The 22368-nt window shown below is 45.3% G+C and overlaps 1 protein-coding gene across 3 annotated transcripts; it reads left to right on the forward strand.

Annotated features, from left to right (window-relative positions):
- Positions 1 to 597: 597 nt before the first annotated feature.
- Positions 598 to 17227, forward strand: SPMIP9 (sperm microtubule inner protein 9). Of its 3 annotated transcripts, none has more exons than XM_067567628.1 (8): positions 598 to 707; positions 5561 to 5610; positions 7466 to 7558; positions 12550 to 12967; positions 13574 to 13720; positions 14822 to 14951; positions 15766 to 15940; positions 17063 to 17227. In XM_067567628.1, the coding sequence occupies exons 2-7, from the start codon at positions 5575 to 5577 to the stop codon at positions 15932 to 15934; spliced, it is 993 nt and encodes a 330-aa protein (XP_067423729.1). In that variant the 5' UTR covers positions 598 to 707; positions 5561 to 5574; the 3' UTR covers positions 15935 to 15940; positions 17063 to 17227. The 3 variants fall into 3 exon arrangements, with proteins under 3 accessions (XP_067423729.1, XP_067423728.1, XP_067423726.1); XM_067567625.1 differs by lacking the exon at positions 598 to 707 and adding an exon at positions 4622 to 4955; XM_067567627.1 differs by lacking the exons at positions 598 to 707; positions 15766 to 15940 and adding an exon at positions 4603 to 4955.
- The last annotated feature ends 5141 nt before the right edge of the window (positions 17228 to 22368 follow it).

Raw genomic sequence — 22368 nt, forward strand, 5'->3', positions numbered from 1 at the left:
AACCAGACAATATTCACAAGGAATTGTCTTGAGGGGACTTATTTAAATAAAAGAACAGGGAAACGTTAGGCCAGGGTATAGATATTTCAGTGTAAAGACAGGTGGGGAGGGGAAAGGAGAAGGTGGAGCACAGGAAAAGCTACTGGGTCAAACACAGGGACCAAACTGAGTGTGTTGAGAGAATTGTTCAGTTGTGTGTTCTGATCAGATCCAACAGAAGCTGGGGAAACAAACCACAACAGGATCATTCACAAGCCACACCTGAGGGAATTGTTGCACCAGTTGCTCTGCACCGTGTTCTATTTTAAACCAAGAATTAAACCATGAATGGGCTCACAGCATGCAATGCACAGGGGACAAGATGGTATCCGGGAGCTGAGCAGAAACCCATTGAAGCTGTTGGGAGTCTTTGCACTGACTTCAGCAAGCTTTGGATCAGGCCCTAAATGAGTTGGTGTGTTCCTGCTGACTAATACTATGTGGGGATAGTAAAAGGCTATAGGGTGTTGCAGTTGATGTGGAAACCTGCAGCTGTGCCCCGTTAATGATGGTGATCTTGAGAAAAAGGTGCAGAGAAGAGCAGTTTAAGAGCTGCGTCTGAGCAGCAGTTGTCAGAACTCTTGTGCTAGTGCCTTTTCTTGTGTGTAATTAGAGTCAAGCTCCAGTCCACAGCAGTATCTCATGCTGATCCTTCCGTGTACAGACAGGTTTGTGAGATTTGTTGTGAATCGCAATCAAATGAAAAGTATTAGCACTGGACATGATCAGAGGTGCTCAAATACTATGGTGATAGTGGCTAAGGAAATGCCCATACATAAAATACACTAATATGTGATAAGTGGATGTTTTGTTCTCTTTTCTGTATTTGAATCAGAAATGGGTCTGGAGGCAAAGGCTCCCAGAGTTAAGGGATGATCTGAGCTGGTATTGTTGTTCTGGCCCATGTCTAATTTGAATAATGTTAATTATTTGCCTATTATTTATTCTTTAGGGAGACATGTTTTTATGGGAAGTATAAGAGTACTGGGGGTCTGACCCGAACTGTGCTAGCAAAACTCATGTTGCTGTTAATGTGAGCTTTGCCTGTGGAAAGATGGAAATATTCCACTCCAGACCTGGATTTGGGTCCAAATTTTTGCACATAGCTCTTATCTTTATAGCGAACTGAAGTAAATCTCAGGGTGGAATCCTAACCCCATGGAAGTCAATGAGAGTTTTGCTATTGACTTCAACAAGAGTGAGGATCCTACCCCCAGGTGCAAACATACCACATTTTGGTGTGCTTGAAATTCAGATTTAGAGGCTAATTTTATGTCTTAAGACTGTATCTCATACTTATTAGATCCCACTTCTTTTGCCATTAATGTGAGTTTTGCTATTGACTTCAATGGAGCAGAATTGTTCCCTTAATGACATAGTGCTTGTGGGATCCCTGTGTTTTAGAAATGGAATGACTTTTAAAATGGTATTATTCCAGGTAGTGTTAAAGAGCAGACTGTGCTTTATTTACACTGGGAATGCACTCAATATCCAAGCCTTGGAAGGAAGACCTCTTTGTAATGTTTACCTGATGCTTGTGTGTATGATTTTAAGGCAGAGGTTTGGTCCTAATTAATTGAAAGAGTACTTTAATCCCTGGCCTGAGGGCTTCCCATAGCGTATTAGCTGTATTAAGAAGGAAATGGATTGTAATCCCTTTAATCTAAGAACAGGAGAATATGATAGTTTCACATTTCTGGGAAGAATTTCCTTCCTCCATGCAGCATCTATACTAATGGTAATTTGTATAACGTATGAATGGAGAGCAGGCAGTCCTAATTCTACCTAATTTCAGTGCTGGAACATTAGCAGTGCATGCCTCCATTTATGATGGAGTATTAAGAGTGTATTACAAAAGTGCATCACTTAGACTGCAATTATAGGATTATTTATATTTCTGTAGTGCCTAGGAAACCCGGTCATAGAACAGGATCTTCTTGTACTAGGTGCTGCACGAACATGGAACAAAAAGACAGTTCCTGCCACTGGGTTAGAGTCAGAAAAGTTCCTTTCTACAAAGGGCCTGGCAGCAGAGCTTAATTTGTAATGAAATTGTTGTCAGGACTCAAATGATTTCCCCTCCCCCCCATAACTGACATGCCAAGCCCAGAGGTGCCAGGGCTATGAACTGCCATGCCTAGAATTGCCAGGGCTCAGTCCTGGCAAGCCCTGGCTCAAATTAAGTACTACCTGGAAAGGTTCCATGCTGATGCCCACTCAGAAGCAGACACTGGCTCGGTGTCCAAGACAAACAGACATTTTTTCTTCTTGCTGGTTCTGCACACTCAGCCCAGGATCAGAAAGTCAAGCTGGCTTCTTTCCAGTTCATGCATCTCCTTGCAAATAATAAATATCCTGCAACTGGAACTTGAAGAACACGCTTTTTTGGATGATATTTGAAGCTGACTAAGTGTTCTTTTCTTTTCTTAATTTTGACTTTTCGTGACTGTTTTTGTAGAAAATTCTAATTTCAGTGAAGCTGCTTTACCTCTTAATTCCACCTCCTAAATTATTAATTTTGTAATTTTTTGACCAGCTATTGAATAGATAAAAATACTTTTTGAAAAATGTTGAAATTTTAAAAAATCAGTTAAAAAAACCAAACAAACTTTGCAAAACTTTTTATTTTTTAAAACCATCTCTAGTTAGAATGAGGTAGAATAGATTCCAGCTCACTTTCCCCTCTCTGTATTGGTTCTGTAACATCAACAGGAATAAAATAATGTTTTTGGAGAACTTTAATGGTGCACGGCCTGCGTGGGCACTTTGCATATGGATGCGCTCACAGAGACTACAAACACAGTCCCTGCCCAAAGAAACTTGGGCTCTAAAAGCCCCATACATCCCTATCCTAGGTGGTGGTCCCTGTGGAAGTGGCAGGGATTTCACCCCACCCCCATGGGCAGATCTTGGGTATTCCTCTAACAACAAGGGGTTTCTGCACTAAAGTCTTGAACTTCTGAGCCACAAACCAGGCACCCTTGGGACCCACAAAAAATAGTCCACATAATACTTGAAACTCTCTCTAATGAGCAGCCATTTCCAGTCTTTTCTGTACTTCTGATGTGGAATGCACTTGTGTCTCTCTCTTTCAGACCAATTGCTAAATCTGGGCAATTCATTGCAGGGTCATAGAAAACCCCACCACACAGCCTGGCTGTTTTAGGAGCATTCAAAGACGAGCACGGTCTCAAAAGGGATAGATACACTGCATGCTGTAGTCATCAAACCCACTGACTGCCTAGAGCTCCCACTGGAACTAATATGGTGGTGGTAGGAGTGGTTTTAAAACAAGGGTCATATACTAGCTCTAAATTTGATGTTGTGACCGGTGATGAGACATTTAGATCCACCCTCTTCTCCACCCTTGACTCCACTGTTCTTCTCCTACTGCTCTACTCATCCTACTAGCCACAGTTCTGCCTAGCATCTCATGCCTGCTTCCTCCACTCCTGCTACTTTCAGACCTGCCATGTTGGCATCCACACAGCCCAGTGAACCCACAACCTTCCTCTACTACAAATAGGCAGTCTTCTCCTTTAGTTCTGCCATCTTTCTCACCAAACAGCTTTTTTGCCCTTCCCTAATACAGTCCCATGCCTATAGTCCATGACCCTACCCCTATTGCATTAACTTGGATGGAACGCATGGGGCCGAGAGTTAAAGCTGTTTAAGATGACCCAGTCACTCTCCAACATTAAGCAGTTTTAATAAAGGTCTGGGATTTGGTATGCAGAGATCTCAGCCTGCTCAGCACCGCGGCAAACATGCCATTAAACATCCCGTTACCTTTATATTACAGATACAGAAAAAGAAGGTAAGGTGTTAAATAAGGCTTTTATTTTAACAACATCCTTTGTTCCCTTTCCCTTTGACTGGAGAGAGTTTTTAGAGGAAAAATCCCCTTGTTTGACGAGCTTTTATATGGTAATAATTGTTTGTTTATGGGGGGATAGGGAAAGGGAGAAAAAGCCGTGGTGTACGGAGGGTCTCTGGTGCCCCGGGGCCAAGCCTACATTTGCACCCCCTCACCCTCTCCCCACACAGGTGCAGACCCCCCTCCCCGGGGCAGCTGTCATCTCTGAGCTCCTGGAATGGGCTGGTTTACAAAGACTGCCTTGACTTGCCCTGTGGATCCCCTCCAACCTGGCTTCTGTCCTCTGTGCGCCACTGAGTGAGGGGCAATGGGGCAAGAGACAATGGGAGGTATTAGGGGTGAGAGGCAGTGATGGGTTATGGGGTGAAGGGCAGTGGAAGATATTGGTGGTGGGGACACTGAGGGGGTATGGGGAGAAGGGCAGTGGGGAGTACTGGTGGGGGCAGTGAGAGGTATGGGGAGTTGCGCAATGGAAAGTACTGGGGGTAGGGCAAGTGAGGGGGGATGGGGTGAGGGGCAATGGAAGATATTGGTGGGGGGGCAGTGAGGGGGGATGGGGTGAGGGACAGTGGTGTGTACTGGGGGTGGGGGAGAGAGAGGGGATGGGAAGAAGGGTAGTGGACGGGACTGGGGCGAGGGGGGAGTGAGAGGGGATGGAGTGAAGGGCATTGCGGCTGAAGAACAATAGTAGGCATATTGGGTAGACTTGGCATCTCTCCCCGGCCATGGATGTCACTTGGCAGGGTTGAAGGGGCTCAGGCTTGCATGCTGCCCAGCAGCAGCTATGCCCATTGGGTGGCAGGGTGCTCAGGGGGGCACATGGACGTGGACCCCACCCACATCTTGCTGCAGAAGAAGGCCCGCTCCATCCCCGGGTTCTGGAGCCAGGCGCCTCACAAAGGGTGGAATGTTCCCCTGCCTGCCCTGGAAACCGCTCCGGCCCCACACCCACTGCCCTGCCCGGCCCAGCCCCGACAGGCAGCACGTCGGGGCCAGAGCAACGCTGCAGCTTCTCTCCATCGCAGACCTAGCCTCACAGGTACCAGGGCTCCTGAGAGCCCCTCACCCGGGGTGAGGGGATAATAGCGAGGCCAGGGCAAACACACACCACACCTGCCTGCACCCACGTGCCCCGGTCCTACCACCCATGGCCAGTGGTCACCTTTGGTGCATAATGGCCCATCTGTGTCACCACAGGGCCTTGGACTGTTGTTCTTGGTAGCCAGGCACCCCATATTAATGGACTGCTCTGTTGTGCCATAGGGCACCATGGTATCCCACCTGCTGGCATCCCAGGGAGTGCCAAGCACTACACTTCCTTGGGTCATTCGGGGGGAGGGAGCAGATGCTGGCTGGCACAGCTGAGGGCTGAATCTGATAAACCGGTACAGATGCCCTCAAAAGACTGTGCAATCTCCCCCCGCCTGATGAAACAAATGAGCAAATGGCCCAATGCTCAGTGCCAGGCACCCCCTAGGATTGGGCCCACAATCCTGACTCACTTATTCACAGGAGTAACAGCCCCACCCCAGGCCATAGGAGTCCTTGACCCAGAGTCAGCTCAGCAGGAGTGGAGGAAGCAAACAAGGGGTTGGTTGGTTGATGGTTGTTTTACTAACCCATCACTCTCTTCCCTCCTTCCAGGCTCTTGGTGCACCATGGTGGACGTGTTGCGGAAACTATCCATTTCCAAGGTGAAGCACATACTGGGACCTCTTTCTCATTGGGATTTTCCCACTGCATGATGGCGAAAGTGGATCATGGGCTCCTGTTGTTTGTCAAACTGAGAAAAAACTGGTCTCTAAGGATAACAGGATTCCTAGTTTTCTTTCATGCCTAAGTCAGATCTGTCAGGCACTCAGGGAAATAGGTGACATTTTGGGGAAAAAGTGAACCAGACATATAAATATATTCTTACCCGTAACAAAAAACATCCTTGTACCACAAGCAGTGATAAATGTATGTTCCTATGTGATGATTTATTTACTGGCTTCTGTTTGTTTTAATGGCATGGCTAAGGAAAAAGAAAACTGTTTGAATTAGTTAAGCTCTCCCTTTTTCCTTTTAAAATATAGTTGAATATTAAAAGCACTTAAGCATATGCTTAACTCCCATTGACTTCAAAGGGACTTAAGCACAGGTAAATTTAAGTACATTTTAGCTGCTTTGCTGAATCAGGATACACATGAGCACATGCTTAATTTTAAGCCCATGTTAAGTCTCATTGAAGTATGAGACTGGAGATGCTTAAAGTTAAGAATGTGTTTTAAATGCTTTGCTGAGTAGGGAGGGATTTTAGCGCATGCTTATGTGCATTGCTGAAGCAGGGCATATATTAACATAGGGCCTGAGGAGATTGACCTTATTTACACAAAAGCCCCCTTGGCTCCCACAGGAAGTTTTGCATGAGTAATGTCTGCAGGAGCTGGCCAAAGTGGCTCAATGACAAAGCAATGAGAATGTGACCATCTATCTGATCTGAGATCAGAATTGCTTGAAAATGGTAATTTTAAATGGAAGGTCACCTTTTATTTTGCTAATGGAAAAACTGTCATATTAAAAAAAAAAACAAAAAAAAAAACAGGACCTAGACCTGGAAGGTACCTCCTGGGTTATCAAGTCCAGTCCCTGGTTATTGTAAGCAACCCCGTCACATAACCCTGTAAAACGTCCATACAAAATCTGGCATGTTGTCAAGAACAGATTTGATTTGTGGCCAACAGCTGCTTTCTTCTGCAGCAGGATGTGTCACTCCGACTGGCTTTGGTGTCCAGGAGCATCTGTTTTCCCAACTGGATAATGAACAATACAAAAATATTAAATCCAGCCATCAGATTTCAGGTTTCATGTTTAGGTCCATCTTAATCACTCATTCTACACTGATCAAACGCCATATGAATGATGTTTTAAATACATCCCAGATCCTCAGCTAGTGTAAACTGGCATAGTTCCATCAAAATAAATAGAGCTGTCCCAGTTTACATGGGCCGAGGATCTGCCCATAAAGTGAGCTTCAGAGGGCCAAGGCTGATGCACGACTTGCATTGAATTTTGAAGGCTTAAGGTGTGGGGGGCCTCATGGGGCAGGGGCCTGGTATTGGCCTGCTGCACCGGGGTGAATTTCATCACTACTCAGAACAGGTTCAATATGGTAACCAGGAAAATGTTTAAAAAAACCCCAGAATTAAAAGGGAAGAGGCTCCGTTGCCCATTGCCAATGGCCTGATATACACAGCTTCACACCAGGCTGGCGTAGAGGCTCAAGAACAGTCCAGCTATCCAAAGCACGTTCCCAGCATCAATAGCTGCCTTCCCTTGTGGACTGAACACACAGCAACCCAGGGAGACAGACTGGCCTTAGAAGAAGCTCTCAGTCTCTCATGTGCTTGCCTGCTATTGGATTTGATAAAGCATTTAGCAGCTTTTGTGTAACGGCAGCTGATCCTTTCCAAAGCTCATCCCCCTCCACATAATTCAGTGGTGTGACTGGGTGATAGCATGCTGTACTCTTGGAGTAAGTAACAGATTTGTTTTCTTCTCTCTATTCAGCCACCTGTGTCTTTGGACATGTACAAGAGCTCGTACATGATGGACTACAGACCGTACAATGACGGCAAGCCATCCATTGAGAATCACTCACAGGTACACTGGGTCTTTTAGCTCATCAATCCTTCTTGACCTACAGAGGCCACTTGGCAGCATAGCCATACTGGCTTATCCAGGCTTCCCACCATCAGCAACTCTCCATGATGAGCACCTAGTATGACCCACTCTCACGGTGTACCTCTGTTCCCCTCTAGTGGCTGCCTGTGTAGAGCAGTTTGAGAGTCAGCTACTGACTTTGAGCTAACGGTGGTGAGCTTACTAGTTAATGCAAATCGAGCGAGATTAATGCTTTAGAAACAGAGGTCTCAGATCCCTGCTGCCGCTGATCCATTAAGGGGCATCATGTTACAATAGGAATTGTCCTCTCGTGACTGGCCATGCAGGGGAAACTTTCAGAGGGGCCAAAGGGGTAATTTAAGAGCACTGGTCCCATGGTCATTCACTGAGCTCCTAAATCCCTCTATAGGGTCAGTCCCCAGTGGCTGATGATACAGACACCCCCTAATCAGGACTCTCCAATTTCTTACTGAGTTAGGTCACATGACTAGTCCTTTTGGTGTAACTGGAAGAGTCAGGATCAGGCCTATTGTGCTAATGTCAAGAGATCGTATTCATCCTGAAACCTCACTCCACCACAGCAGATTTCTGAAGAGAAGTAATTTGTTTCTTTTTAAATCACCTTGTAGCAGGCGTGAACCCCTGAACTATTTAATCTGATTTGCCTCCTTTGGACTGGCCTGGCCTAATTGACTGGGACAGTCTGGTCCCTACTGCAGCTATTTGTGCTGGGAGAGGAGCCTGCCCCATGGGGGCTGTTCTTTCAGCTGCTAAAGTGGCATGATCTGCCCTATGCCCAAAATAGAAAGAGCCCAGGCTGGGGGGAAAAGATGGAGACATTTGCTTCTATTGATGTTGCTAGGTGGTTCTGAGAGGTGTCACAGCCTGGCCAGGGGGCAGCGGATACTGACATGCAGCATTAACCTGGCACAACTGCATTTGAGAGCAAAGACTCACAGTAGCCTCCAATCTTTTCAGTGTAAAGCAGCCTGAAAACAAAGGCTCCACTCTTCTTTTCCCTTCTCCCTCCTGCTTTTTCCCCTTCATTGCCAACTTCTATCCTCCTGAGAACCAGGTACAGTATATGCTGCCAGTGCAGGCTCATTAACATTCCCTGCACTAAACTCCCGCTGTTCTTAGACTGGCTACTGGTTTTGCAGCAAGCCCAAGCCTCAGGTGACTGTTTCCACACTGAGATCCTGGCTTTAACCCTCTGCCTGCTAGGGATCATCCGTCCCACAGCTCAACTTGAGAGAAGAAGTGGTATTTTCTGTGTCATCTGACAAGACTGCGGCTTTTATTTGGTAAAGAGCCATAGGAAGCAATGTGCTTTGTATGAATGTCCTGGCATGTGAGTGCGCTTGTTTGGCTGATTAGAATGCAGGGAAATGCCTGAACTGTGGAACGTCTCTGAGTTACAGCTCCTGCTGGCTCTTCATTCTTGTGTCTGGATGAAATCCAAAGGCTGAGAAGAGAGGGGACTGCCCAGTTTAATTCTATTTCCTTTTCATTTCAAAGAACTCCAGAGAGATTCATCATCTTGTCTTAGGCTCTAGAGGTTTTTAAGAGAAGGGATTTACCTGGTCATTTTCTTCTGTGAAATGCTGAGTTTAAATGAGCCACATTGTGTGGAGAAACCAGGGAATTCCTTAACTTAGATGTGAAGTATAGTGGTTTAACTTTCTCGTGGTAGATCCAATGAGCTTTCCCATCAGATGTAAGTACCGCTCACCCTGGGTTTGTCAGATGCTCTTAAAACACAGGAGATGTCATTGGCCCAGCAGCCCAGGCCTGCCCCATTGTGAGTTCTCTTAAAGGTAGGGCAGTGAAGGATGGAGAAGTTGCAGAAAGAGGGGAGAATCTCAGAGGGACCTTTTGAGATTGGAGGAGAGAAAAGGAAGATGTGGAGGTCCCAAAGAAAGAGCCACACAGGATATGAGTGGGGATGAATTGGAGCCGGTCATGAAGGAGGCTCCTGAGTCATCTTGCTGATGCTTAATAGATTTGCTGAGGGATGATGTAGCAGGCACAGCTGGAGTAAACCTTACTGTTCCTTTTAGTAAGGAGCAGCATGTTCTCCTCCTAGCACTTGGTGGCAAAGCCACGATCTACATCGGGGATCCGTAGGCCTAGAACACCCCAGAAGTGGCAAACCTGATAATAGTCATTCCAGCAGCTGCACTAGCCACTCCCATATCACTAGATGGGAATCCTCCTACTCCCTTCTATCCCTACCACGTAACACAGAATAGGATTGTCAAAGAAGCATAGAAATGAAGGACTGGAACAGAGCTTGAGAGCTTATCTAGTCCAGGCCCCTATGCTGAGACAGGACCAAGTATACCTCTAGACCATCCCTGACAGGTGTTTGTCTAACCTGTTCTTACAAACCTCCAATGAAAGAGGACCAGCAACCTCGGTCTGTAGCACAAGAAAATAAAAAGATACTGTTTCACCAGTCAGGTTAATGATGGTTGGCTGGCTGGCTGTTGGAAAAATTGTGGTGGAAAAGGAAACTTTATGCAGGTATCATAGACATGTCCAGTCATTAGAGAGTATTGGATTTCGATCCATAACAAATATCACCATTTGTTGAATATTTATTACCAAATGATACCTTTTGGTAATCCTCCTAGGGCTTCCTAGTGGAAATGGTCACACAAGAGGAAATAAGGGATTAATTCTTCATCTGCTAGTAGCTGCTCAGCTTCTGATAGCCTCCCATTGGGAAAAGGAAAATAATCCAACCATAGACGAATGGTTCAAAAAATATGGGAGGTTGTGGTTATGGAAAAGTAAACACACCAATTATGTGCACATCAAAATAGACCGAGGACAGACATATTCTTAGGTATTTGGTTACCTTTCATTCAATACTCCGATAAAATACATTCCCATGCAATAAAACCAGTGAACTTATCCAATTGTTTTTAATAACTTTTGATAGACACGCTTTGCTCTGTGAAATGTGTATCTACAAATGTCACTTTAATTTAAAAAACAAAACAAAAAACCCACACTAGAATCAACTTGTTATAATGATACTCATTCTATAACATAGTAACACCCCTTTAAACAGAAAGATCTGATGACTATATCTTTGTATGATGTCTCTTTACACAAAAGAGAACTGTTGTAATGATTCTTTTGTATGTTGTTTACATGGCAAGTATTTGTAAACTTGTTAAAACTTCATAAATAAATGAATAGTTTAAAAAAAAAAATCCAACCTCCAGTGATGGGAATTCCAGAATCAATTTGGAAGCCTATTCCAAAGATAATTCCTTAATTATCTTCTAGTTAGAAAGTTTTTCTTAATATCTAACCTAAATCTTCCTTGCTGCAGATTAAACCTATTACTGCTTATTCTACTTCAGCGAACACAAAGAACAGTTGATTACTGTCCTCTTTATAACAGGTCTTAACATATTTGAAGACTATCTTCAGGTCTCCCTCCTCAGTCGTCTTTTCTCCAGACTGAACATACCCAATTTTTAAACTTTTGCTTATAGGTCAGGTTTTCTAAATTTTTTTTTTTTTTTTTGGTAGCTCTCCTCTGAATGCTCTCTAATTTGCCCACATCTTTCTTAAAGAGGGGTGCCAAGGATGGAACACAGTCCTCCAGCTGAGGTTTCACTGGGGCTAATTAGATCAGGGAAAATTAGCTCCCATGTCTCACATACAACATTCCTGTCAATGCATCCCAGAAGGTTGTTCGCTTTTTTTCACAACGGCATCATATTGTTGACTTATATTTAGTTTGTGATCCACTGTAGATCCTTTTCAGTAGTACTCCTGCCTAGCCAGTTATACCCCATTTTGTAGTATTTTGTTTGATTTCTTTCCTTCCTAATTGTAGTACTTTGCAATTATCTTTATTGAATTTCATCTTGTTGATTTTTGGCCTTAACTTCAGGAAAATCACCTGGGTGAGATGGAATTTATTCCTTGCCCTTCCATTGCCCACCCATAGGCTTTTTATAAAATTAGTAGCCTATATTATTTTTGCTCCACTTCATTGGTTAATTTGCCATTTTAGAGTGGAAATCAGGGTATTGGAGGACTACGTAGATTGTTCTTGAAGTGAGAATCCTTCCAATTCTAATATGTTACATTAGCCTCTTCCTGTGTTATGGAAAGGTTAGTCAATAACTCGCACTTTGGCTCTTTAGGCTGCTATTTTTGCCGTCCATCAGCCACGATTCCAAGCATCATAGGTCTGTTTCAGCTGTTCTGAAGGTGTTATCCACGCTGCCAGTAATCAGCAGGCTGGATATCCCTCTTTGTTGGGTTGTGAATTATTATTCTATTGTATTTAATGGGTACCAGTAGGTTGCTGTTTGCTCAGAATCTGATCAACTGGGTTCCAGGGCTCTCTGTAGCGATATAAGGAAGTGGGCTGGCTTTATTTCCCAACAACTTGCTGGAGTCCTATTAGGTCTGTTGTGGGTCCGGTCTTGGATCCTGCCCCTACAACTGGATCATTGAGGACTGACCCAATGTCCAAGTGAAAGTTTATTAGTCACCCAAAATAACCCCACACAACCATAACCAAAGGAGCAATACAAAGGGCAGGAAGAGGAAGATGCTGATCTGTGACTTTCTGTACATTGTTATTGTTGTAAGTTTCATAGGTTTATAAAGTTTAAAGGCCAGAAAGGACCATGAGATCATGTAGTCTGATCTCCTGCATCACAAACAAGCCATAGATTTTTCACCTCCTTTATCGAGCCTAATAACTTGTGTTTGACTAAAGCATATTTTCTAATGCTGCAGTTCCCCAGTGTCTCTGATTTAACAAAGTATCTTATTGCATATTCTCTTATGGCTGCTTTTAATGTATTTGGCTGCACTGATCCCATGGAGCCCTGTACTTTGCAGTATTCAGGTAATCTCATGTTTGGAAGTCACTGAATCATCTTTTCAATTTATCCACCTCACCTTCCTTCCCCTGTGATTTGTTTCTGCAGAAGATTAAATTAGGAGAAGCCCAGCTAAAGGCCAAGGAGTTTGCACGGCCTTCCAAGTACCAGTCTGCAGTGATGTATAAGGAAGATTCTGTCAGCCAGCGAAGAGAAACTGCCCAAGGACCATGCATTCAAGCAGCTATTAGCACTGATAAATTGGAGAAAGGTCACACAGGCGGCTCATTTGGTCCTGAATCATTCCAAGAGGTTCGGGAAGATCAGAGGAAGTATTTTAATACAGTCCTTCCAAATGCAGAATGCTACCTCTCTAAATGTTATCCCATCACTGAGCAAATGGCAACCCAGGAGGACAAAATGGAGAAAACACAAATTCCCACCATGCCAGAAAGAGAGGCTTCTTATCCTTCGCCATCTTACCCTCAGCCTCCTGCAACCCCTGAACAATGTCCAGAAAAAGAAGGTAATTCTCATTGTACTACAGCTGTAGTTTGTTTGTGAATGCATATCTGAATTAGGTGACTGAATAGCTGGAACTTGGATGGCCCCCACTCTCATAGCATCAGAGCACCTCACAATCTTTAACGTATTTGTCCTCACCACCCCTGTGAGCTACAGCAGTGCTATTATCCCCATTTTACAGATGGGGAGCTGAGGCACAGAGAGACTAAGCCCAGATCCATTTATGTATTTAGACTCCCAACTTCCATGGCCAACTGTGGAAATTAGGAGCCCATTGTTCTGAGCCGGGCTGGCACCCTTAACCACTGAGCCATCCCTTCTTTCAGTAGCTTGACCCGCTTTGTAGACAGCATTGTTTCACAAAGACATTAACATCCACTTGCTTCACATCATTTTATCTCTTCCCTTCACTTCACTCATGAAATAAACTGTGATCCAGATCACAGCTGCTATAATTCAGCGAATCTCTACTGAAGTCAATGGAGCTACACCAATTTATTCCAGTTGAGGATTTGGCCCATCCTCTTTATCAGGACGGAAGCCAAGAGAGTAATTTAAAATGACAGTGACTTTTCTTGTATCACAATGTGTGTTCTCCTCCTCTTAGGTCAGGAAGGGCCAGTGTTTTACAAGCGAAGACAAGGTCAGACCTGGGACACCTATCCGCAATTTATCCTGGAGACATGTAGAGCGAGGCAAACGAAAGCTCAGCAGAACAAAAGCATGGTCTTGGGGTCTTGTGTGTTTGGGGAAGGTTGGTTGATTTAGCTGCATGGCAACAGTCTAACCTGAGGCGTAGTCACAGAGGAGCTGCTGGCCCAGCTTTGGGTTTTGTGGTTAAAGCTAATGAAAAGATGCTAGGGAGAAAGAACGGGAATTGAATAAGCGGGGTGAGGACGTTAGCTAAATTTCAGGGCAGAGTGGAAGGGGATCTCCCCAGGTTCCCATTTGTCACCAACAATTCGATTGCAGGTTGATATTAGTTAGAAGTGCAAGTGCTCAGATTTGCACCCATAATTCATTTTTGTGGGTGCAGTGCAAATTTCACTCATGTCAAAGGAGGCTGGGGCCCAGTCCCCTTGAAATTTGCTTTTGCCAGTTTCTACAGAGCTCTGTGGTTGGCCGCATCTATACAGATCCCATGGTCCATCTGCTTAACCACACGCGTGGAATCTTGCACAAGACCTCTGCCATGCATGTTAAAATGCGTCACTTGTTAGCAGCTTAGAGAGTAGGACAGACTGTATGGGAGGGAGGCTGATTTTTATCTCTGCAGTGGCTAGGAGAGGAAGCCTGGCCTACCCTATGGAGACGTTGCTAAACATTTTCCCGCTGTTGCTATCCCTGGCTCAGCTCCTCTGGTGGTAGCAGCAGTGGCAGCCCTAGACTGTAGACAAAGTGCTGGTATTTGAAACATCATGTCTAAGCAGGAATCCAAAACAATGCACTCAAGGAGCCTTGCCTACATTAAGGTTGCCATCAGTGGACCCTAAAGGACATGTTTATGGAGTAGCTGGGAGGCGTGCATGCTCACGCAAGCATATATACACACACACACACTAGCTCTGGTCAAGCTACTGCACTAAAAATATCAGTATGGATGCAGCCGGCAGCAGGATGGGCGAGGTGACTGCGTACGTACCCAGGGTCTAAGAGGGCCTTGTACCTGGGCAGTTAGCCTGAGCCACCACCCTGCTAGTCAAGCTAGCACTTTACATCTGCTTGAGCTGGGAAAAACACCTTCCAGCTGCTATGTGCATGTACCCAAAAAAAGGCTGGTGAAACTCACAATGGTAACAGGAGAGGCAGCGCGGACAGACGTTTTACTTATTTGCTATCTCTGATCTTTTGACAGATGGCTTCAATTCGGATGGGGCAAGTACCTACAGCACCGATTACAAACGCTGGCCTGGAGTCCGCAACGGACATTGCAAAGCGCAGAGGAATTTCTCCAACATCTTCTTTGAAGATGGCCACTGTAATCAGTAAGTGATAACTGGGCATTGGGATGGGGGGAGGGAGAGGGGGAGAGAGTGAGAGAGCATGGGGCTAGTGATCTTATGTTTCAGAACCACAGAATAAGATTACACGATATTCCCCAGGTGTCTCTTTTCTTGCCCATATTATGCAATGCGTAGTTAGTAAGTAAATAAATAAAATGGGGAAAAAAAATCAAGCATTCCTTCAGGATAAAATAATTTCACAAGGTCGAGTCACCCCTTCCTTGGAAAATCTCATAGGAACGGGTGAAAGGGGCTGTTAAAATCCGGTGGATCTTCCTACCAAATATCCCCTCAAGAAAGGAGTTTGGGGACCTGGAGCTGGCTGCCTGTAGGACTCGTCTGTACCAGCCAAACAGCCAGGCACAAATGCCTTCTGAGGCATTGAAGGCCATGCCATGTCTCATTGGAAGGGTGACTTCCCCTAGATTCGCACTGAAGTCTTGATTTTGATCTAGGGCCTCAGAATCATGTGATGGCCAGGGACCCTTACTGGAATTAGAAATGCCTTGTCTAAGGCCAGGGATTTGCCCTGATTACAGCCTTTGGTGTAGCAGTAACTGTGCAACTCCAAGTTCAGACAGGCAAAGTCGTCGTTTGCACCAGTGGGATTTATCCCAATTTCAAGCAGTCACAAATTGTGTTTTTCCTCATCTGCATCTAGGGTTTGCACTGGCCAGCCGCTGATGAAATTGGGGGCAAATCCCCAGTCTAGGCAAGGTCTCAGTGCGTCTGTTCTGATACAGCAGAGTTTGGCTTTGATGTTACCTCCTCACCCACTTATTCCTGCGTTCCACAGGCACCCCTGGGTTTCAGAGTACAAGGACAGCTACAGTGTTTTCTTGCGGAAGCTGAACTGGCCGTCTCACAGCGCCATGTCAGCTCTGTGTTCTGCTGTAAAGCCCATCTCACATCTGTCCCATGGGCTGTCTTCTCACAAGCCCATTCCCGTGAATACAGCCTTCTGAGCCTTGGTAGGTGCCAGGTTCACCCACAACTTTATCACTAGAGCCATGTCACAGTGTGACATTGCCATGAGAAACTAACACTTTTTAAAATTAAGAATCCCAAACTTGGGACACTTTTGACAGGCGCTTTTTTGTTTTTAAAAAGGAAAGCAGTTTTTCAACCAACTAATTGGGACTAACAATGAAATAGTCCATGCAGAACCAAAACTGGGTCTCTTTACTCATGCAACTGGTCCCTAGAGTTTGGGTCAGGGCTCCTGTTTGATGCATGAAAGGGAAGAGATCAGAGGTGTGTGGCTATTTTTACAAGCATTTGGAATCCTAGAAACCTATAGGGAAAGACCTGCCAGTGGGGTCAAATGGCTTCAGCAATAGTTATTGCTGTGGACTCTGAGCTGTTCTTCGTTTCTCAGATATCTGCTCCAAATCTGTAACTTTTGACCCTGCCTCGTTGTTGTGAATGAGCAGGGCTTGTGCCTTGAGTAGGACACCTATTCAGAAAAGTTCTTAAGCTTTAAATCCACCGTTAGTCAGGACAGCAGATAAGCACATGCTGGATCCCAAAGCCTGTGCTGAAAGCTGAGCACACGCTTAAACAGCCAGCCTCAAGCATTCAAAAATCACAAGTCAGGCCCCACACAATCATGAGATTTAAAAAAATAAATAAACGTTTGGTTCCTTTTATTTGCCTTCTGGTTTTTGGGCTTTTAGGAGTTGCATTTTCAAGCTTTTCTCCACAAATGCGGACCGAAAACTGATTGATTTAAAAAAAAAAAAAAAAAAAAAGACAGCTCAGTTGGGGTTGGTCCTGCTTTGAGCAGAGGGTTGGACTAGATAACCTCCTGGGGTCCCTTCCAACCCTTATCTTCTATGATTCAGATACCATGTAATCACTTGACTCCGGGAGCTGGGGCTTTAAGAAAGACACCAAATATCATGCAACTTGTGATACAATTGCAAGAGCTGTCACCACTGTTAAATGCTGTCCCGAATAGGGATGCTTTTCTCAAATGGGCCTTAAAAAGTAATTTGCCTATAATTTTTCATAATGAGAGCTTTCTTCCTAGTGTCTAAGGTCCTTGATTTCTTTAGCATGTGTCACCCATGGCTCTGTTTTTGTGTTTGTAGCTCTGGGAGCCCTCCAAGATGCCAGCTGTGATAACGTCTATGCAAGACTGCGGAGGCCTGGAAGATCTTTTATATTCCACATTCGCTATTGTCTTTATAGAATATTTTTGAAGTAATTAACATAGATCAATTTTTACATAGATTTTTATTAAAATAAAACTAGAACACTGGTGTAATTGTATATGAAGAATTCACTTTAGTACAGAGCAGTATATTTAGCTAAAGAAATATTCAGAATGCTTCAATTAGTTGTTATAAAAAAAAATTAGCAATAAAATTTATTTTCCAACAAGCAATAGAAGGTGTTAGTAGGTTAAATCCACACGATTTGTCTCTTAAATGGCTTGTATTCTCAGACAGTAAATTTACACCTGCATTCTCTGACAAAAAGCTTTGTTTACTCTCAGTTTAGGTTGCTGTGCCCTTCCTGAATATTGAGATCAGCTACCCTCAAGCCTCTGGAAACCAGGAAACACATTAGATACACACTATCACTAGAAAACAGCCTTAACTCTGCCCCTGCAGCTAGCAAAAGCCACTGTAATGATTCAGGAAGGGTGGTGCCCAGGTTTGCAGACGTGAGGAACAAGAGCACAAATGTGCTAATGTTAGTACTGTATTTGGCAGATTTGAATTCCAGCATTTATTTGAACCGTCGTGGACATTTCCTATATCAATGGAAGGGGCTTCTCCATCATTGTAGCGAATCCACCTCTGCAGAAGGCAACAGCTAGGCTGCCAGAAGAAGTCTTCTGTTGACGTGGGTAGGAGGGTAGAGGGGGAGAGGTAGGTTGCCTAAGTACATTGCACAGGGTGTAAAATTTTTCACAGCCCAGAGTGATGTAGCTACATCAATCTAATTTTTAGGTGCAGACCAGGCCTGAGTTAAGTGTGGCTGTACGGAAAAGTGGAGGGGTTACTTGGAAGAGCCGTCCCAGCTATGAGAAGAGCTGCACGTTTGCTCTGGAACACCAGCTGTGCCTATTTCAGCACTGAGTTCTGAAGGCAGCATCACAAGCGGCGCACAGGGGCTGCCTTCTCATAGGTGTGGCAGCAGGCCGGTGAAAGGGTTATAACATGCAGGAATTCTGGGGTCGTCTGTGTGGAGTAGGCTCAGCGTTTAGCGAACAGGGGGCTGCCTACGCTCATTCCTGACCTAAACACAAGTTTTGCCTTGGCAAAACGAGAGATTCATCCTGCAGTGCTCATGTGGGCTGTTCTTCAAGTGGTTGTAAGCGTTAGCAGGGGCCTGATGGCTGTGTTGAGGCATTGCTCAATGAGGGCAGCGGTAAGGTTGCATTGTACGGGGTGGTGGGTGCCTTAACTGGTTTTCCGAGGTCTGAGTGTAGCTGAATTTGACATCCTGGAAGGACACAAATCTGAACTCTGTCTCAATAAAATTTTTAGCCAGTGAATTTCCTAGGGTTTTGTGGTTTATTTATAAACAGAAAAAGAGCTGCTCTTTGGAGGAGAGTGGGGGGGGGGGGGGTGAGGGAGGTGCAATTATCAGCTGGGTTTGCAGGTTGGCGTTAGGACAAGTACAGGATGCTACAGGGTTTGTAAATTGTCCTCCCTGCCCCTTGTGCAGTTTGTTCGAGGTGAATGATAAGGGCCATGCTATGGAAGTTTGAGGGTGGAGGGACTGACGGGGTAAGGAGACAGACCACAGCCATGGGCTATTTCACAACATTTTGGAAGTTTTAGTCCATGTAGGTTATAGCAATCTGAAATGGGTGAGAAGAGACCAGTCTGCATTTCTCCTTCTCAACCTGTCTCCCCTCCCTGTGTCTCACTGTCCCCTGCAGTACAGAGCATCCCCTGTAGCCTGCAGTCCCCTCTGCATCATAATTCTGCCACAGCCACCTGCATTTCCAGGTCCCCCTTCCCTGTCTGTCCCTGTGTCCACAGCTACAGCTGCCCCTTAGCAACATGGGAGGCTTAGAGAGGTATGAAGTGGCCCAGTCATCTCAATGTGATGTTCTCAGCTGAATGAAAACACCTCAAAGAGATGAATACAGGCCCAGATGAGCAGGGGTGGGGGGAATAAACTGCTCCATTCATCTCAATGGGTATCTCATTCCATCCCTAGGTTTCAGCATGCACAGAATTTACCTGTTCTCAGCTCTTCACCCTAGTCTCCGCATTGTGTGCTTGGTGTATGCTCCCACCATGCCCATTATCGACTCCCAGCTAGTGTCGGTGCTGTGTACTGTGCTACACTTCAACACACCCCTTTCACGCCCCTGGCTCTGCAGTGCAAGCGGGCCTGTTTTTAACTCCCCACAGCCCATGCTTGGTCCAGCTGCCCAGCCTGGTCTCATTTTGAAGGGAGACAGAAATGGAGGCTATGGAAGTGGGATGGGTTTGTGGGACAGAGCTGACACCCCCTAGGTGCCCCACTGCACTGCCTCATCTTTTCCCTCTGAAAGGTGAACCGGGATTCCCTTCCTGACTGCTAGATGCAGCAGGGGGAAGCTAGGGGTGCTGGTTTCCTTCCCCTGAGTGGGGAGCGATGGAGGGAAGGGGAGGCCCCTGATTTTTTCCCCTTCACTCTGCTGGAGAAGCCACGAGGTCTACGGCGTAAGTGTGGGAGAATGGGGGGAGGACACAGATGCTTCACTTCTCCCCCCCAAAATATATCACTGCAGGGGAAGGTGCCCAACTTCCCCCCCCACACCCTTATGGTTCTGCTCTGTCAGAGCCCACAAAGCAAAGATCCCTTTGAGGCTACTCCCTTACTCATCAAGGAATCACAGAAAAACGACCTTTTCTGGAACCCCGGCTCTTTGTTACGGCTCTAGCCATCAGACGGGGTTTTCATAAACCGTGCCCGATGCTGTACACTAATCTGGGTCACTGGCTAAGAGGGTGCTGCCCCTTGATAGCTCTGCCAGATCACAGCCCTAAAAGGCCAAAGAGCAGAGCCCCCATCCTGTGCTCCCCCCCACACCAGACACATTCCATCTCATTGCTCCAATTCCTCTTATTCCCTAACTCTGCACCGAAAAAGTTATAAGAAGCTGACAATGTCAGGAGCAGCTTGTGTTAGGATCCCCTTGACCAAACGACCCATAGACTTGCTTGCTTTGACCATTATTCAGACAATAGATAAAGATGGAGCCGGGTCTCCATTCACGCTTATGCTGGCAAAACATTTGTCTCCCAGAGATGTGAAAAAAACCAAAGTGACAGGAGATGATCTCCCGCCAACATTGCTGCAGCTGCTCGTTTAGGTGGTTTTATTGTGTCGGTGGGAGAGCGACGTAGCACGGCTACATAAGCGCTCTTACCGCAGCCCAGCTGTACGTGTCAAGTGTAGACTACCCCTGAGTCATGTGGACATTACCCTAACGGCTTCTTGTGTTTCAGCTTCCCTATAATCAGTGCTAATTGCCTTGCTGATACTTCTGAGGTAAAAATCAGAGTCTGCATGTGGATTTTAGCGTCCTTTAGACTATTGCTTGCTCAAGGCATAACTTCCCAAAATGAGCCTTTACAGATGGCAAGGAACACACACAAGATGTAAAATGCCAGGGCTCAAACTGGTAGTGCATGGGTCATGCATCGGATTCAAGTGATTTTTGAAAAGTGCTGTTCTTTGGCCGGAGGGGAGGTTGTATCTCTGTAACCCTTTGCTCACATGACCCCAAATTTGGGCCACTGAAACGCCCCAATATTCCCACGAGGCACAGACAGTTTCATAACAGTCAGAGCACACATGCAAATTTTAGAGAGCTTCCAATAGTTGACCTTTAAACAGAAAGTGATGTTAGGACCACTGCACATTAGCCATACGTCCTTAAGGTTACAAATATTCTGTACACGTGCTTTGTTTAACCAGTCTTAGGAGATTTAGAAGCCTCATCGTCTACTATGGCATGTTATTTATCATGAACTGAGTGTTTTCTGGGCATTATATTGCTTTGCTGCATGTGTAATAAAGGACGCACTAGCCTTAAGAAGAATTTTAGCATACTGGTTCTCTGCAGCTGGCGCTATCGAAGTATACAGCATTCTGCACCATGGTAATCAAGGAGCCTGGCTAATGCCTTGGTTTTAGTCCTGTGATTTGGTCATAAGATTCCAGCTAACAGCTGTTCAGTCAGTATCTAGTTCAGGATGCAGTTGATGTTAAAGAGATTTCTTGGCAATCAGACAGCAATGCCACGTCCTGCCTGCAGATGGCACTGCATAGCTGCTGATGTCTTCCAACAACGGGGTTGGAGTTCAGCGAAACAGTTCAGTGAGACTAGAGAAGACGTAAAAGATGTGAACTAAGTGGTGCCTCCAAAGGGGATGATGTCAAAGGATAGGGGGAAAAGGGCTGGTGTGTGACACGGTTTACCCACAAAGCACCCACTGCAACACCTTTACCTTCACTGGATTGTAATGGGTGCTAACAAATGTACAGAAGGTGATTGATTAGTATTGATTAGTATTGCAGTGGTAATCAGAGGCCCATGTCCCAGACCAGCACTCCATTGTGCTACGAGCTTTACGAACACAGCACAACCAGATGGTCTGTACCCCAACGAGCTGCCAATCTAAGTACATCAGTTACTTTTCCGGTTTCCTTCTATCTTGAAAACACAGCACCATGCTCTTACCAGGCCTGGATTTAGGGGCAAGCTACCCAGGCGACCACTTGGGGTGCTGGGCTCCTGGGCACCGAACTTGGGGTGCTGTTTTTGTTGCTAGTGACAAAAGACTGACATCCCTTGCTATTTAATCACTTGAAAATGCCACCGGCCAGGCTTTGGATCTCTCTGACGCTGTGCTTCAGCTCGCGAGGGCAAAGGTGAGAAAGCGACTTTTTGCAATAAAGGAACAGGTTTGACAGTCTAAGGCTGTCACCTACGGTAACACTAGTCCACCCAATGCTGGGGCACAGTTCAATTTCTTGCTGGTAGTTCATTTCAGTTATTCTTAACATTTAAAAGTTTCCATAAGCTTAGAGGAAATTATTTTTTTATTTGCTTATGTATAGAATGAATAAATGCAGCTTTACAGATTCTAGCATGCAAATTTATCATCTTATATAATAGGGCTAAACCATGCCTGCGAATCGTGCGGCAAAGTAGTGAAATGGGCTACAAATGCAATAAAAAAATAAGGCATTCAAAATTTTAACAAATTGAAGTAGGGAAGGTGTCGAAGACATGTCTCACCTGCGGCACCATTTGGTGTAGGGCCGGCCCTGGCTCTTACTTTATTTTTTCTGTCTGTTCATCATTAAAGTGCAAAGGATTCATAACGCACTCCTCCTGAAATGGATCCAGCCATTCATTATTTTGCCCTCTTGGGCC

This window comes from Emydura macquarii, unplaced genomic scaffold (genome assembly GCF_026122565.2).
Source record: "Emydura macquarii macquarii isolate MOO-44397 ecotype Brisbane River unplaced genomic scaffold, CSIRO-AGI_Emac_v2 contig_2795, whole genome shotgun sequence".
NCBI classification, from domain to species: Eukaryota; Metazoa; Chordata; order Testudines; family Chelidae; genus Emydura; species Emydura macquarii.

What these genes read in the sequence shown, in the direction of transcription:
- SPMIP9 (XM_067567625.1), top strand. Translation starts at nt 4,646, where the DNA reads ATGTCACTTGGCAGGGTTGAAGGGGCTCAGGCTTGCATGCTGCCCAGC. An exon ending in TCGCAGACCTAGCCTCACAG is followed by an intron (nt 4,956 to 5,560) that starts GTACCAGGGCTC and finishes CCCTCCTTCCAG; the next exon opens with GCTCTTGGTGCACCATGGTG. An exon ending in ACAATGTCCAGAAAAAGAAG is followed by an intron (nt 12,968 to 13,573) that starts GTAATTCTCATT and finishes TCCTCCTCTTAG; the next exon opens with GTCAGGAAGGGCCAGTGTTT.